Below are 18,271 nucleotides of genomic sequence, written 5' to 3' on the forward strand. Positions count from 1 at the left end.
AAACTTGGAGGTGAAATCCTGCCTGCTTTACTCATGTGAGTTGTCTCACTTTAGCCAGTGAGATTACGTTAAGCAAAATGGGCAAAATTTGGCCTTTGATCTCTAATTTCTAAGTTTACTTCCGAAAAGTGTATTACAGACTCCTTTTCTGGTTTCTTTCTTTCCACCCCAAAACAGTTATAGCCTGATTCTCATTTGCACTAAGTCCACTTTCCACCATTCTGACAATGCAAGAGAGCCTTAGAGAGTGGAGTGAATTATATTTACGTTCACTTTACGCCCTCTCTTTGCTGCCCGAACAATGTAAATGAACCTTAGTAGGAAATTTTCCCTTAGGGTTATAGAAGTGATCTCTAACACAGTAAGCACAGTGCTGTGTGCCTGTGTATTTGCACATTTCCTTGCCACGTTTCTGCACATGCAAAATGGAATGGACACTGTAGGAATGGACACTCTGTAGGAATGGACACCGCTTTTGCACACAGACAGCAGGTAGTGAGGTGATTAACCCACAGCAGTCAGTTTTCTCATGACAATACAGTGTTCGTATACAAGACTGGATTTTTTTTGCACGGGCAAAATTGATAATAGAAAAATTGCCTTCATCAAAATGTAATGATTGGAGTCTGGCCCTAAGTCTGAAAAATTATGCCCATAACTTTAGAACCTTCTGTGCACCTCCTCCGTAGACCCCTAAGCCCTCCCTCTTGAGGGGCATGAGCTGAATTTTTTGGACCCCCCCCCCCATTATCCCTTCCATAGGTGTGAATTCAAGAAGGAATGATTTTCACCTCTCACTCTGTGCATGGATTTAGGGCCTAGTTTTCAGAGATACTGAGCACCTACAGCTGCACTTGAAGTTAGTGAGAATTACAGGCGCTCAGCACCTCTGAAAGTAGTCCCTTAATGGTGTACTGTATCAACACTATTGGCTTTACTCCTGATGAGCTACGGAGGTGCAAGTGGTGTGGCTAATGGTGCCGCAGTCAACGTCAAACTGCTGTTCGTGTAAATATCTAGCAGCAGCAAATATATGTTTTGGGATGATCAGCGATAGCCGAAGCTGTTTGTTTTCAAAGCCACCTAGCGGATTTGGATGCCCCGAGGCAGCTTTGAAACTCTCAGCCTAGATTTGTTTACAGAAGACAGGCGATTTCAAATCAGCTTGTGGCTATTGCAGGTCACGTACAATCAATTATCTTGCAGTTGGAATTGATTGATTGTTTTTCTGTGCATGGCCTTGTCTTTTCATTAATTTTTAAATTATGAAATGAATGGCCCTGGATTTATTACTGCCTGGGGTTACTAATCAACATCGAGTAGATGGAGTCCATTGTAGAGTTTGCCTTTCTATTCTGTGCCTATTTAATTGATTTGAACTGTTAGCCATGAGATAACTCCACATGTTTTACACTTGATGCGAGTTTAATTCAGAGCTTATGTTTGTTTGCAGAACAACACAATTTGGAAGCCAGATTCTTGCCAGGAGTGCAGATGCCATAGTGACATTGTCATCTGTGAACCTGCCGTTTGCAAAAACCCTCGGTGTGACTTTCAGAAGGTAAATATGCCTGTTGGCTTGCTATGCAAGGGATGGGAAGTATTTGAATCATTAGGTTTTTCTCTCTATGTTCAACCTAAGCCTTCTGGGTAACTACAGGTTTGGGAAAGTGTTATACTGGAATATACACAGTCTATGATTCATGCAGGAGTGGAATGGACAATCAGAAGGGGCTTAGTCCTGTAGCCGCAATGTAAGCAAAGCATCTCTTTTCTTTCGTGGGTGTCATGGTTAAACTTGCATAGACCACCCAATTATTAATGGCTCCTCTCTAGCATAGCAGCAGCCCTGTCACGGTTCCATTTTCATCAGTGGGAATGGTAGGAAGTGAAAAGTGGGTGCAAAATGGTAACATTTTCCACCCACTCTACGCTGATGTAAATGACTGCACGGAATTGCACAGGCATAGATGATAAGGGGATTTGGCCCCCTGTGAACAGAAAAGGCAGTGTTTTGAAGTCCAACCAGTTTGTTCTCTTCTCACATGGAAACTTGGCAATGGCACCATTTGCATGCTACATATGGCAAGTGATCTGTCAAGAGTATTCTGATCTCAAAAGGTGCCAGTGTGCTGCCGTGTTCGACCACAGCTTAGGCATGGCTGATAATCACCTTTAGACTGAGCCCAGGGGGCTGGGTCTCTGTAGAACAAACAGATGGACACTTTCCACTCTAATAAACAGTAAGAGAGCTAGAATTGTGCTTTTAGTCCATCTTTTCGTTTGGTGTGCCTTGGTGATTATTGCTGTTGTTGCTGGGCTTTCATTGTCTTTTTGTTTCTCTGTTTCCTGTGAGCCTTCATTAATGATTGTAGCTAATTGGGTGCAGGGTTTGTGTTTGTAGGGCCCAGATTGAGGGCAGGAACATATGAATATCAACAAAAGTCTGTATTTTGAAGAGACCCTGCCAATATAAAAATCGTGTAGCTTTAAAACGGTCTTGCTAGTGTTCCTGGAAGCAGCCATAGGTTATTCACAGTGAAAGAACAGGTGGGGTCTAATTTTTGCTCCATCATTGATGCTGTTTGTTTGTTAGAGGGAGATTGAAAATATTGGTTCTGTTTATGTTAGAGATGAGGTGAATAAAAGGAAACATAAGAGACATACAAAATAATGAATGGCATGGACACTTCTGTTACTCCTTTCTCATAACAAAAGAACAAGGGCAAATTGAAAGGCAGCAAATTTAAAACTGACCAAAGGAAATAATTTTTCATGCAATGCATAATTAACCGGTGGAATTCATTGTCACATGATATCATCAAGGCCAAGAGTGGAATAGGGTTCCAAAAAGGAATAGACAGTTATATGGATAATGAGAAAATTCAGTGTTTTACGTTAATTTAAGAGAACTTTTTAGGAAGGGGGTCATGCCTCGTGCTTCAGGGCATAAACCAGCCACTAATTGAGGGGGTAAGGAAGGAACTATTCCTATCATTGATTTATTCTTTAACTGCATGCTGCAGGATGTCTTCAACCTTCTTGGAAGCAGCTGGTACTGGTCTCTATTGGAGGGAGCTCCAGCTTGAGTGCCTCTGCTGATCTTACTTCCAACAGTACGGCATAGAGCACTGGTTCTCAACCAGGAGTCCGGGGCCCCCTGGGGGGCCATGAGCAAGTTTCAGGGGGGCTGCCAAGCAAGGCCAGCATTAGACTCGCTGGGGCCCCGGCACAAAGCTGAAGTCCCAGCACATGGGGCTGAAATCTGGGGCCCTGAGCCCTGCCACCTGGGGCTGAAGCTAAAGCTGAAGCCTGAGCCATGTAGCTTGGTGGGGGCCCCTGTGGCTGGGGGCCTCAGGCAGTTGTCCTGCTTGCTACCCCGTAATGCCAGCCCTGGCTTTTCGATGCATAAAACTAGTTGTTGTGGCAGCACAGGTGGGCCATGGAGTTTTTACAGCATTTTTAGAGTTTTATTTTCAAGAAGGTGACTTTTGGGCAAAACCTAAATTATTGCCCCTCTTTGCTGCCTTTTCATGTTCTCGGCTACTTCATTGAGTGTGTGTGTGTGAGAGAAATGGTGGTGGGGTTTGCTTGTTTTTGGCTTGTACAAGTAAAGCTGTCTGTCTCTGTTTGGTCACTGCGGGCCTAATCAAGAGGGACGCTGAGCACTGCCCAGAAGGTACCAAGCATCCTCAGATGACAGTTGACATCTGTGAAATTCTTGCCAGGATAAGGTCTCATATCACATTCCTTTGTGGCATCTGTGCGGCATACTGCCAGGGTCTGGGATATTTAAAATACATTTGGGAAGGCTGGAATGAGAATGCAAAAGCTGCTATGCACAACCCTTGGAGATGCTCCAGGAATGGAAGCAAAGCACCTCCAGAGCTTTTGCCAACTTTTTTACTAATGTCTCCTGCCCTCAGTGTGACATGGTAGCGTGAACACACATGCCTGTTGGTTTCATCTGTTACCCTGCTGCTGCACAGAGTGTGGCAGCCAAACTATGCACTGTTCCTCTGGGAACACTGAGGGGGCAATATAATACAGATGGTCAATATTTTTCAAATTTTGAAAATGTCACATTTTGGAACTTGAACAAAAATTGGGAATTTCAAAACAAAACAAAATTGATAATCAGTTAATTTCCTTTTCCTTTTTCCCAACTAGCTCTAATGAGAAAGGAAGAAAATGTTTCCACTTATGATATTTTTAAAAAGTAGTAAATTAAATTTTAAAACAAGAAAACAAGTTTCCCTGCGATCACTTATGGGTTAATCTTTTTTAAATTTTATTTATTTATTTTTTTGCCTTGTTGAGAGTCAGTTTTTCCCAATCATTTTCCTATCTGTCACTGAAACGGATGGTGTCAGGGAGTTAATGAAAAATGAGTCATATTCCCAAAGGATTCTTTATGCTGTGTGTGTGTGTGTGTGTGTGTGTGTGTGTGTGTGTGTGTGTGTTTTCCTATGCACACCATGGGGATAAGAATGAATTCAGCATCCCAAAGCAATGCAACAGCTCTTCACAGGAAAGTCCTTGACTAGTAGCATTCCTTTTTAAACTGAGAGTGCCATGTGCAACAAGAAACCCCACGCCCTGAGTCACCCCTTCCACCTGTACTGCTTATAGGACTTTCTTCTATTTGTTCAGGGGGAAGTGCTCTGGATAGCCCCCAATATGTGCTGCCCTGAGTGCGCCTCAGGAACTGAAGGATTTTGCCAGCATGAAGGCCAAACCCATGCGGTAAGTGCTCTTAAGTATCCATTGGCATTAACATTATTTTCCCTTCCTTAGCTCTCCGGTTGTCCACCTAAATTCAGGGGTGGCAGCTTTTGCCTGTGCAAAATCAGTGGCTGGTTAGGTACTTCAAAAGCCATCTCCTGGACTTGATGAAGTTGTTAAGCAAAGAACCTCCCCGCCAAGGTCACACTGTGGTCAGTCCTGACCTTCACTCTGGTTTCTTTACCCCTAGAGGGACTGGAAAGCAGACAGCTTTTTCGCAGCTGAGAGTCCCCAGCGGATGTGTACTGATCCTGCACCTCTAACCCCTGCAGCCCTTGGTGTATTGGGGGGTGTTTGGAGCAATCCTCATTTCTGGGGCTACTCTAAACTTCTCCAGGGGCCACCCCCAGGATCAGAGTGAAGTAAATGGCTCCTTCAGTCCCAGCTCCTCCCACTGGGAATAGCTGAGGATTGAGGCCACTGCAGAGTAGACATTGTACAAAACCATGATGGAGGTGTGGCTTAGAAACATGGCTGACAAGTATGTTTATGAAGAACCCAGTGCATTGGGTTTTCTAGCTGCAGCTGCAGGGACGTGTAACAATTACCTCCACTTTTTGTAGTGCATTTCAGGAGTGAGAGAGAATATTGATCAGTGGTCTTTTTCTGAAAGTGACTATCCAGGCCACTATAAATGTGATAAAAGAATCACCTCTCTAGTGACAAGAGGCCTACCGCTTGAAGCCCTTACCCACCTTACCAGTTTTTACTTGAGCAAAACCCTCAATGGGATTTTCCTACATAAGCATTGAGTAAGTAAGGAGCGTGGTGAAGACTACAGGATTTGGCCTATTGGTAACAGAGAAGCCCTTTTAGCAGCAAATCCTCAGAATCTCTACATTGTACACTGGTTCTGCACACCCCTCACTGAAATCCAACTTGTTAATTTTTTTCCCCAAGCAAACCACTCTTCGTAGATCTTGTCTAGGTAAGATGTCGTCTGGCTGGCACGTCGCTCTCTAGTTAAGTCAAGATAAGCCCAGGTCTTTGAGCGTGGTCCTTGCTAATATCAGCAAAATGTTTAATTCATCTACTTGGCCAATATGGGGGCGGCTTCAGACTCCACAATGCACATGCTTTTATGACACGTGGGAACCGGGTCAGTGAAATTTTTGGCTCTTTCATAAATGAAAGGTATCTCTTCAAGTGAACTTTTGGGCAGATAACCAAGCCTTCATGTATTCACTAAAGAATGCTGGAATGTCCTCTCGCGGCTGCCTCTTCAATCCAGCACTCTGTGGAAGGCAGCAAAAGGCACCATTAATCGTTGTCGTCCCCCGCCCCCCTGCCCCATTATAATTTCTTCCGCCATCAGATAATGGCCATATGGGGAGTTTTGTTTGCTACAGTTCATGCAAAGGGAAAGGGCCAATTCACAATAGCCTGGCCTGTTTGGCTGAGAAGGGTGGAGAGTCTGGTGCATTCATTCATTCATTCAGCTGTGCTCTGCAGTTAAATGAGACAAGATAGTATTGTTGGGAAAAGAACTGAGTGTTGACCTGGGCATGCTAGCCTTCTTCAAAGTGGAGGCTATAATTACCATCAGAAACTTGCATTGTTAGATACTGACCTCTGCCATGTGACGGTATACACTTCTGTAACCCATACCTATGCAAACACAGGCTCCAGGAGGACCAATCCACCTCGATAGTCAAACAGGCCACAGCAGAAGGAATAAGTGTCCATGTGATTAAAAAACCCCAGTGAGGTTCAGAGATGGTACTTATTGACAGATGTCCAATAACAGGCAGAATTGCTCTGAAAGGGGAATTGAGAAGATGGATGGTTTAGTGGTTAGGGCACTAGCCTGGGATTTGGGAGATCTAGGTTCAATTCCTGACTCAGCTACAGATTTCCTGGGTGACCTTGGGCAAGTCACTTAGCCTTTCTGTGCCTCAGTTTCTGATCTGTACAATGGGGATAATAGCACACCCTGACTGCACAGGATGTTGTGAGGATAAATACATTGTGAAGTGTTCAGATGCCATGGTAACGAGAGTCATATAAGTACCATAGATAAGCTGTCGACCCTCCCCTCTGTCTGACTGAAGTGTTTTACTAATTGGCTGCAGTAATTTGCAGTTGTTTTTGGCTCCTATTATGTTTTATTTTCATTTGTTCTGTTTATTTAATGGGAGAGATGTAACCATAGCTGCTGGAGTTGGTGCCTGCTGATTGCTGTCATGTGACTGTGATGTAACCTCTGGTATGCTTGACTTGCCTCGCATAGGCAGGAAATAAAGATCAGCCTCATGCCGGCAATCTCATGTGTCTCATCCTTACTATAGAGCCGGCTGCATATTTAGGCAGCGTTCATATTCGAAGGGTACAGCCTAATGGCTGGAGCAGATTACATAAGGGAAGATGATTATCTTTCTGTCAATGAGCCAGGCAAATGCTTTCTGTCTTCATCATTGTTTTAGAAATATCTAGCCAGCAGAACTGTCCCCAGTAATCACCCCAGGAAAGAAAAGCTTACACTGCAGCTGACAGCAGGTTTTGTCCATGCCCAACTTCCATGTTGCGTGTTTCACATAAATTAAAATTTTGCATTTCCCGTTTCAAACAATATCACAGCTTATATCCTTGCCTTCTGTGAGTGGTGATGCATGTGCTGTTGGACCTAGTAGAGTCTTCCAAGACGGCTTTCTGCTCAGTAATGATCCTAAGGAAAGAAGGTTCTGTATATTGCCTTGGAGTGTACTGCAAAAAGCAGTGCATTCCTTACTGGGCCAAACCCTGCTCAGGAGAGCAGATCCAGCATAGTTGGTGGGTCGTAAGGGAAGCAGGGTTTGGCTGTTGTGAGATACACTGTAGTTCGTAGTTTAAACTTCTGAGGACAGATATTGTCCTTAGATGTGTGTAGATCCTACTGAACATTTTAATGGAAGCCAGGTAAAGACAGAATAGCTGCAGGGTTGTGTCTGGTCTAGACATGGCAGCTCAGCCCATCACACAGGGAGTCATGGGTGGGGAGAATGTATCCATTAGATGTATGTCCTTTGGCCTAGGTTATGCTATGTCGACGCCACCAGGGGGACCCTCTCTATTGAACTGATCCCAACGGGACTACTATGTCCCCCTGTTGCAGGGACCAGTGTCTGCACTGCAGCTTCAGCCGTGAGTTACAGAGCCTGGGCATGTTGGCAGAAGAGGAAAGTTAGGCACTGGCGCGGGGTAACTCACTGGAGCAAAAATTATTTCCAGTCTCGTTGGCTATTAAAGTAGCTTACACATTTCCCGTTTTGTTTTTCCATTGCAGCATGGAACGGAGTGGGCAAGCTCTGCATGCACGGCGTGCTCCTGTGCCAATGGGAAGGCTAGCTGCCCCCCCAAGTCCTGCCCACCCCTTTCTTGCGGCAGGGGGGAGCTGGAGTACGTCGCTCAAGGAGAGTGCTGTCCCAAATGCGTGGGCACTGGTGGTGAGTATTTTGAAAGGGGCACCCCACACAGTGAATTTCACCTTAGTGAAGTGGCCCCAAGGAGTGGGGTTGACGTTGCTGCTCTGCACATTGTCTTAATGATTAGGTGAGACCATCTCTTCAGTTCTCAAATCAATGAAGAGTATTTTTCCCCTTTGCTTTGAATCCGTTTGCTTCACGTCTCCTGTGCAGTACCCTGCCCAGACACACACCGGGGTATAGAACTTCTCCGAATTCTCTTTTCACGCTGCTCATTTTGGCTCTTGTAGATAAAGGCTGACATTTCCAAAGCTGCCTAAAGGATTTGGAGGTGCAGAGCCCATTAAAATTAAATGGGAGTTGGGCATTCAACTCCCATAGGTCCCTTTGAAATCTCAGCCTTAACCTAAAGGCAAAATCTCTTAAAGGCTGGTGAAATTATTGATTTTCTTTTCCCCCTCCGATAAATCAGGCCTTTTGCGTTTTGAGACACACACAGTCTTATTTAAACCACATGCACAAAAATAATTCAAAAATCTTCACTTAAATCCACAGATGCTTCAGATTTTATACTTACTTTTGAAGCTGTGTACTTTATCCATCCTTTAGGGCCTACAGACTAAATTCACCCCTCCTTAAGAGAGGGGAACCCCGACTCTACTTGAATTCAGTAGACTTGCAACTGCTTACACCAGGGCTGAAACTAGCACGAGTCAGATTGTTTGCAATATCTTAGCCGCATGATATCAGCTGTGACATGCAGGCTGAATAGACTCAACTGTTGGACTAGTAAAAAAGGTAGAAATGGCGTGAGTAAAATATCAGTGGCCCTAGGCTGTACAGCACATCTTCGTGGCAGTGTCCACACTATTCAAACTTGTCTTGTCAAACAAACCTGACTTCAGTTTTTCATGAGATTACAAGTTTGGTTCATTAAGTATGTTATGCAGTTACCTTCGAGTTTTGTAAGGCATATTGACTTAGTGCTGCACGCAGGGCCGTCCCTAGGGGGTGCAGGGCCCGAGGTGGAAGTGACGGATTCATCTCTTCCGGGACTGACCGTACTGGCCAATCGCATCACCCACGGGGCCCCCCAGAGCGGGGGGGGCCTAGGGCGGAAGTGATGGATTTGTTTCTTCTGGGACCGACTGCATTAGCCAATTGCACCGGCCTGCGGAGCCCCGCAAAGTGTGGGGCCCAGAGCAGTCACCCCAATTTGCCCTACACAAGGGATGGCTCTGGCTGCATATCTCTGTAAAAAATTAGTTCCATACATTAGCACTACAGAACAGCTCGGATAGATTAAGAACTGGCTAAGTGACAGATGTCAAAAACTGGTTAATAAATGGAATCCTCATCAAATGGGGTGTTTCTCGTGAGGTTTTTCCAGGATTGAACATTTTTATCAGTGATATGAATGTAAATTTAGAATCTCTGCTCATAAAATGTGCAGATCCTAAAAGATTGGTGGAGTGATAAGTAATGGTGAGGACAGGGCATTCATACAGGGGTGCTCTGGATCACTTGGTAAACTGGGTCCTTTCAGACAAAATGAGTTTTAATACATCTGAATGCTAGGTTACACATCTAGAAACAAAGAATGCAAGCCATGTGTATCGAATGGACTGTATTCTAGAAAGCAGTGACTCTGAGAGAGGATTTAGGGGTCATAGTGGACAAACAACTCAACATGAGCTCTCAGCGTGATACTATGGTTAAAAGGCTAATGCGATCCTCAGTGGCATGAACGAGAGTAGTGAATAGGAATAGAGAGGTGGTTTTACCTCTGTATACGGCACTGGAGAAACCGCTACTGGAATACTGCATCCAGTTCTGGTGTCAACATTTTAAAAAGGATATTGAAAAATTGGGGAGGTTGCAGAAAAGAGCCACAAAAATCATTCAAAGGTTGGAGAAAATGCCTTGCAGCGAGAGACTTAAAGATCTCAATCTGTTTCTTATCAACAAGAAGATTGAGAAGTGACTTGAATACAGGTTGTAAGTACCCCCATGTGGAGAAAGTAAAGGGTACTCAAGGGCTCTGTAGTTTAGCGAATAAAGACATAACAAGAAGCAATGGCTGAAATATAAAGCCAGACAAATTCAAATTAGAAATAAGATACAAATTTTTAACAGTGACAGTGATTAACCAGTGGAACAAACTACCAGGGGAAGTGGGGGATTCTCCATCTATTGATGTCTTAGAGTCAAGACTGTTTACCTTCCTGGAAGATAGGCTTTAGTCAGACACACATTATTGGGCTTAATGTAGGGGTAACATGGTGAATTTAATGGCCTTCGATATTCAGGAGGTCAGATTACATGATCTACTGGTTCCTTTCTGGCCTTAAACTCTATGAATCTATCCTGAACTTACTTCACTGCGAATATAGGTACCACCTGTAGTTTGTAACCTCATATACAGATGTCAGAACCCAGAAGTAGGTCTCAAAGCACGTCAGGACAATTTCAGGAGGAAGTATCATGGTTGATGCATTTCTCCAGTACTAAGATATCTCTTCGGCTTTCATTGGTTTAAATCTCAGACGTAGCTTTGGACTCTGACGGTAATCCTTGGCCTCTCTGCTGAGGCTGTCAACATCAATTAGGTCATTTGTCCACTGGTAACTAGACTGAGACCAGCAGTTTACTGGGGCAAGGATCATGCTTTCTTTTGTGTTTGTAAAGCATCTCATACATCATGGATGCTACCAGAAACAAATAGATAATAAATAAATAATTTCATACAGGACAATGAATTGGTGCAGTGGTTTTTTTTTAATACTGCAATTATTCTGGGTCAGCTTCATGGAGATGGCTCTTCTACAGTTCTTCCTTGCAGATGCTAATCAGTAGATGAGTCCTACATCTGCAGTCTTTTTTGTATGATTGTGAATGTCCATAAAGTCATTGCACATGTGAAATTGTGCTGGTAGGATGTGAGAAACCAGGAAAAATGTGTACAGTTGAACGCTGTGCAGCCAAATGGAGTTAGTAAGGAAAGTCATGGTCTGATGCTACCTCTGGGCTTTCCAGGAGGCAGAAGTTCCTAGAGTGTAGGGGATGGATCTGAGATGAAAGGAGTTGCATGAGGAGAGGAAATTAAAGAAAACATGAAAATGGAAACACAGAATGACTCTCAGACTCGTAAATGTTAAGGCCAAAAAGGACCATAATGATTATCTAGTGTGACCTCCTACACATTGCAGGCCACAGAACCTCACCCACCCACTCCTGTAATAGACCCCTAGCCTCTGGCTGATTTACTGAAGTCCTCATATGATGGTTTGAAGACTTCAAGTTACAGAGAATTCACCATTTACTCTAGTTTCAACCTGCAAGTGACCCGTGCCCCATGCTGCAGAGGAAGGCGAACACTTCTCTGCCAATCTGACTTTGGGGAAAATTTCTTCCTGAACCTAAATATGGCAATCAGTTAGACCCTGAGCATGTGGGCAAGACCCACCCAGCCAGACACCTGGGAAAGAATTCTCTGTAGTAACTCAGAGCCCTCCCTATCTAATGCCCCATCACCGGCCGTTGGAGTTGTTTACTGCTAGCAGTCACAGATCGGCTACATGCTATTGTAGGCAGTCTCATCATACCATCCCCTCCATAAACTTATCAAGCTCCGTCTTGAAGCCAGTTAGGTTTTTTGCCCCCACTGCTCCCCTTGGAAGGCTGTTCCAGAACTTCGCTCCTCTGATGGTCTTAATTGTCTCTTAGAGTCCTGCTCCTTTGACAGCCAAATGTTTCGGGATGGCGAGGAGTGGCACCTCAGCCAGTGCTCCAAATGTGTCTGCAGGAATGGGGCAGCTCAATGCTTCACAGCCGAATGTCAGCCAGTGTTGTGCAGCCAGGTAAAAACTGTCCTGTCAATGATCTGTGCAATTTATTAGCTTTGCCTTTCCCTGGGAAATCTGCATTTCTCAAAAGAACATATTTACTGGCAGGCTAATAGTTATTACTGAAGGAAACATGATTCAGAAAAGAGGAGAAGTGTACGCTCCACAAAAAAATAAGTCCCCCAAACCTCCAGCCACATCCATTTATTTACAGTCTAATGTATTGTAAACACCAGCTGTGCTTTTGGTTTTGTAATCCAGAGAATTCTGTAGAGCTGGTCAGGAAATATTTTTTGATTCTGTGAACAATTTTGAAAAAAACAAAGATTTATTTAAATGTTTCTTCAAAAGTTTTTTGAGCTTTTGTTGAAACCTGCTGATTTTTTGTTGTTGACAAGAACCTTCCCAAAATTTAGTTGAAAATGTTTCAAACTAAAAGTTTCAGCCAGCTTTACAATATTACTCCCAAAAGGTGACCGTGTTGTCTACTGATTACAGCAAAAGCCTGGGAGCCAGCAATGCTAGGAAGATAACTTGCTCAGCTTCACCCAGCGAGTCAGTAATTTAGCCCAAATTAAAGAATCTGAGCACTTCTGGCTCCCAGTTCTTTGCTTAAGATGACAGTCATTATTCCCTCGCACGTACACAATGATTTTCACATTCAAAGCACTGTACGAACGTTAACTAAAAGAATTCCAGTATGCTGGGTAATCCAGGAAATCAAAAGCATACTTAGTACTTTATATATTTGGTGGATGACAGGCAAGAATGCCAAAAAAAGAGCAAGGGATCTGGTTGGATTTAGCATCGTAGAATATCAGGGTTGGAAGGGACCTCAGGAAGTCATCTAGTCCAACCCCCTGCTCAAAGCAGGACCAATCCTCAATTTTTGCCCCAGATCCCTAAATGGCCCCCTCAAGAATTGAACTCACAACCCTGGGTTTAACTGCTCATGTGCAACCCCATTCATCTGTAAAATAAGAAACCAGCTTCCAGGGAGTTCATTGTTCTGCTTTACTGTCGTTCTCGAGATGCTGTAGTTTTCCTGATTTTTGTTTCCCCGTCAAGCGCATTCCAGTCGCAAATCCAGAATTTTGTCTCCGTTGGTGTGTGGTGATGAAGGTTCCCACCTTAGAACTGGGAAAATAAAGCACCCATCACAAAGCTTTTTCTTTTAATGCTCGCCCACCTATGTGTTAAGGGACCAGGTGTTCATGTAATTAACACTGGTTCCTGTTTGAAAAAAGCCCAGCTGTTTCTCTGAATACTAATCACTTCGTGCTGAGATGTGTAATTAATATTACGAGATTAAGCGGTGTTCGTTAGAGCAAATTAAAGCAAAATTTCTAAATGTTTAGAATTTTTCCTCTTAAATGTACTTAAATGTACCCTTGATTGATTGCACTAATGTTTAATCAGTTAGTCATTAAAACGTAATTAATAGAAACTGGAATGAGAACATGGTTGCCATGACGTGTCTGAGACTAATCAGCTAGAAGCATCCAAGTTTATGTACCAAAAATCCCCCCTAGCTAATACTGATAATGTTCCATAGATTTCCTAACAAGGTGCCCTAATGGAAAGCGCATTAGCAGGCATGGCAAGAATCCCATTCTGCTCACTATAACTATAATTTTTTCAGTGCTCTGTGCTTGTGTATTTATACCTGTATTGCCCGGTCCAGGCTTCCAATAGTACACAGGAACGGGTAGCTTCTCTCATATGCTACGTCAGGCAGAATGGCAAGCCAGGGAAAAAGAAAAGGAGTACTTGTGGCACCTGAGAGACTAACCAATTTATTTGAGCTGTAGCTCATGAAAGCTCATGCTCAAATAAATTGGTTAGTCTCTCAGGTGCCACAAGTACTCCTTTTTTTTTGCGAATACAGACTAACACGGCTGTTACTCTGAAACAAGCCAGGGAAAGTTATCCTTCAGATAGCCAAGCTCTGTCCCTTCTCTCTAGTCTTTCTCCTGCCTCACTGCAAAGAGGGAACTTAGGAAGCTTCTGCCATCTTTGTCAGTGTTTTCTTCAAAGCTCTTTTAGGGCTAGATCCCGCCACTCTCACTCACCTGAAGAGGTACTTTACTCCTTTATTCCAGTGGGACGATGTGTGGGGAAAAGGTACGGTCAGTGTGTGTAATCCAAGGGTTTGTTTAGCTCTCCATGCTCTGTACAGTGCGTACCATCAAAGAGCCAGGAGAGAAGAGGAAAAATACCCTGCAAGTGAAAGTTCCCTAGGCCTGAGCAGGCAGCTTCTGGTGGAACATGAAAAGAGTGGCGGGCAGTTTCAAAGCTCACTTTGCTTGCTTGTCTCCAGGGAACAAGAGGCAATCCCCAAAACCCAAGTCAGAGAAAGGGTCATTTGTTAGACTTTATCTGGCAAAATCTATGAATTACCACCATGAACTTTCCCAGGAGGTTTCTGGCTCTCCAGCCCATCCCTTGGAGGTTGGACATTTGGAAAAACTTCCTAACTGTCAGGGTGGTGAAGCACTGGAATGAATGGCCTAGGGAAGTTACGGAATCTCTGTCATTGGAGATTTTTAAGAGCAGGTTAGACAAACACCTGTCAGGGATGGTCTAGATAATGCTTTAGTCCTGCCACGAGTGCAGGGGACTGGACTGGATGACCTCTCGAGGTCCCTTCCAGTCCTGTGATTCTATGACAGTCATCTTTGTTCTCCCTTTGGAAGCTTGTGATTTACATGCTAGCTCCTGAAGCAGGAGCTAACATAATAATATTTTGCATTTCTGTAGCACTTTTCATGTTTGGAGCACCTTAGGTATATTAACTAATTAATCTTCACTAGATCCCTGTGCGGCGGGAGGTAGATACTGGTGTAAATATTATTGTTCCCACTTCACTGGTGGGCTACTGAGGGTTGATCTACACGCAGAATTATGCAGGTTTTAACTAAATGTGATTTTTAGGGTATGTCTGCCTTTAAAATGCTGCAGCTACACCTCTGTAGCACTTCTGTGTAGATGCTCCCTGCGCTAATGGGAGGGGTGCTCACCACAGCATAGGTAAGCCACCTCCCCTAGAGGCAGTAGCTGGGTTGATGGAATAATTCTTCCATCGATCTAGCGCTGAATACACTGTGGGTTAGGTTGGCTTAACTACGTTACTCGGGTGTGGATTTTTCATACCCCTGACTGATACAGTTAAGCTGACTTCATTTTCTAGTGCAGACCAGGCCTTAGACTGATTCAGTTTAGCCATTGCAAAAGGCTGTGTGAACAGTCTTACTGGTTAAAACCAGCAGGCTTATTTCATTTTCGCTTAGGTCAATTAGCAACAAGTTTAAACGAAACCAAAATAAGCCACTCTTAGACTGAAGAGGGTTGTTCCACACCAATTTAACTAAACTGGTGCCAGTTGGTGTGTAGACAACCTCTGAGGCAGAGAGGTTAAGTGACTCATCCAAGGCCACAAAGTGAATCAGTGGCAGAACCAGGTCTAGACTCTAGATCTCTCCTAATTTCTAGTCTTGTGCCTAATCCTGTAGACCATACTGCTTCTCTTTAGTCATGGTTCCACCATTGTCTGTCTCAAGAGGCCCAAAGAATAAGATGTAGTGTCTTGGTGCTTGCCCTTCTACTTTTACAGCAGAATGCAAAGCTGACCCCAAAATTCTTACCCTAATTCATGGCTTAGGTGGCTGGTGGTTATCACATAGATATAAACATCTTTTGCAGGAGTTACAGGTCTAGGCTGCTGGGCTGCATATTTAATTTTCAAACTATTATTCTGCTCATCTCTCTTTTTTTAAATAAAGTTTTCTGTTTTTTAATCTTTAGGATGAAGCTATGGTTGTGTCTCCTGGAAAATGTTGCCCAGAGTGTGTTCCAAAACCCTGTTCCATATCTGGAAAAGTGTATGAGGTAACCTTTGATGAACCACACCAAAAACCAACCTGACATGAATTCTGGCACATCTCTATTTTTCCCCTCCCTAACATCTGACTTTCTGCCAGCATTATTAACTTGGTACAATGGCTGTTTTTTTTATTTCCTGGGAAGCTAAGAGTTGAAAGGGATTAGAAATATAAAGGAATTTGCTGGCAAGCTGCAGCCAGGTTGACGGGATAAATTAGATAAGATATTTACTGTTCACGTATCTTTTTTTTTTTTTAAGTGGGAAAACAAATCATTGATGAAAGTCACTCTATCCTCTCTTCTTCCCTTTTTATATCCTGATCATGAAGCAATATGCACTGTTTCTATGCACGTGAAGCAATATGCACTGATTTTAAAAAAAATCTCTGTACTTGGATACATGTACATATAAGGAACTCACGGGGAAATACATACTCCAGGAGAGAATGTGGTGATGGTTACTGCTTTATTTTTTATTTATGTATGTATCTATCTATCTTCTTTCTGGACAGCATGGTGAGCAGTGGAAGAAAAATTCCTGCACTACCTGTGTATGTGACAGAGGGGAAGCAAAGTGTCTTAAACAGGACTGTTCCCCACGTACCTGTGAGAAGGTAATGCAGCAGTGCACGGCCTCGCGATCAGGCTGCGTGTCTCACTTGCCCCTTTCATAAAGGGCTGCACTTACTGAGTATTGATGTTTGCTAGGATCAGAACAAAGTGCAGCGTCCTGGGAAATGTTGCGAGGAGTGCGTTTCTTCCAAAGGAAGCTGCTTCTACGAAGGCACCATCAGGTATCACAATGAGATGTGGAATGGTACTCGCTGTGAATTTTGCACGTGTGATGGAGGACAAGTCACTTGTCAGAACGGAGAGTGTGCCAAAGTGGAGTGCACCTTGGTAAGAAAAGGTTTCTTCTTTAAGAATATAATGGTCAGTTCCTGATTTTCTTTCTTTACTGATTGATTTAATGAGATACCTTAAGAATTTGGCTGTGATTCCATCACTTGCCTCCAAAGCACTTAACTGGAGACAAGGAATGGAAATGACAGTCAATTTGTATGTGCAAGGCAGGCAGGAGGTTAACTGTCTTGTATTGTGCAAGCAGCATGCCTGGGTGAATTGGTGGCTACCTTACTTTTTGATTGTCTGCAGCACTGTCACTATCTACCTGGTAAGAAATGGCTTCAGGAGAGCGTGTGCTGAATTTGGTGCAGAAACCATAGACCAGAGGCAGCCAGTTCTGTCAAAAACTGTGAAGAATTTTGCCCTTGATCTTTGCTAGGACTAGAAAGCAAGATCTTAGCTAAGGTATTAGCCACTAGACTTAGTGACCCCCTACCTATTTTCAGACAGTGAGCAGTCAGGGTTTATGAGAAGGAGATTTGTGATGGACAACACCATAAATATATTTACCTCTTACTTCAAGCTCCGATCATAGTTCATATTATAATTGCCCTATTAATGGATGCAGAAATGGTTTTGGTAGGGTTGGTGGGCCCTATCTATTTGCTGTATATAAAGAAAAGGTTTTTGGATCAACTTTCCTCCACTAGATAAAACTTCATTCTTTCACTATTAGTGTCACTGCTAACCAGTGGGCTAATATCTGCTTCATTCCAACTGGGCCAGAGTAATGCAGGGAAGGAATTGTAGCCTTCAGGTATATCTCTAGCTCACAATACTTGGCAAGAACACTCCTAGGATGGTAAAATTTATTTAATACCCCGGATCAAGGCTGTGCCCACGGTCTAGCCCAAAATCTGAGTATATGCCTGGATATAAGGTGAATTGGAGTAAGTAATTTAATGGCTGTATCAGAAAGTTGGGTTCTGGCACAGTGCAAACACACTTTCATTCCAGCAAAAGCAGAGATCATGTACCTAGGAATAAAGTTATGTGATAACTCATGTAACATTATCTCTTTAAATATTAAAAATACTTTGTATTTTCCTCTCTTGATTCATTCTTATTGACATTACAAAGAGGAATATTGGACCCAAACTTTTCTCATCAAAGGGAATGCTGCCTTGTTACCTTAAAATGCTTAAATAAAACTACCTGAACTACTACTGAATTTGGTTGGATGGAAAGTCAGACTTCTTACATAAACAAGACAAGATCAAGGGGTAAACTGGGAATAGGTCTTCTGGGTTTGTATCTCTTTTACTTCGCTTTCCACATGCACACAGTTGTAAAATGAAACGCTTACACTAGTGATTACATACCATCATGGCTCAACATTGAAAATGATTTAGCAGCTCCATTTGGTGCATTGCAGACATTCCCATATCTTGAACTCTTACTAGTACCCATGAGAGAGAAACTTGTATTCAGTACAACTTGGGATGTATTATA

The 18,271-nt window shown here is 43.3% G+C and overlaps 1 protein-coding gene across 1 annotated transcript in view; it reads left to right on the forward strand.

The window, feature by feature from the left end:
* FRAS1 (Fraser extracellular matrix complex subunit 1) overlaps positions 1-18,271 on the forward strand; it is a 295,924-nt gene that overhangs the window by 113,014 nt on the left and 164,639 nt on the right. The window contains exons 3-9 of the mRNA XM_074950462.1: positions 1,454-1,561; positions 4,654-4,746; positions 8,048-8,207; positions 11,913-12,046; positions 15,836-15,919; positions 16,426-16,527; positions 16,622-16,813. Of these exons, the coding sequence (XP_074806563.1) occupies positions 1,454-1,561; positions 4,654-4,746; positions 8,048-8,207; positions 11,913-12,046; positions 15,836-15,919; positions 16,426-16,527; positions 16,622-16,813 (873 nt within the window). The remainder of the gene's footprint in view (positions 1-1,453; positions 1,562-4,653; positions 4,747-8,047; positions 8,208-11,912; positions 12,047-15,835; positions 15,920-16,425; positions 16,528-16,621; positions 16,814-18,271) is intronic.

The sequence above is a fragment of the Natator depressus genome, chromosome 4 (assembly GCF_965152275.1).
Source record: "Natator depressus isolate rNatDep1 chromosome 4, rNatDep2.hap1, whole genome shotgun sequence".
NCBI classification, from domain to species: Eukaryota; Metazoa; Chordata; order Testudines; family Cheloniidae; genus Natator; species Natator depressus.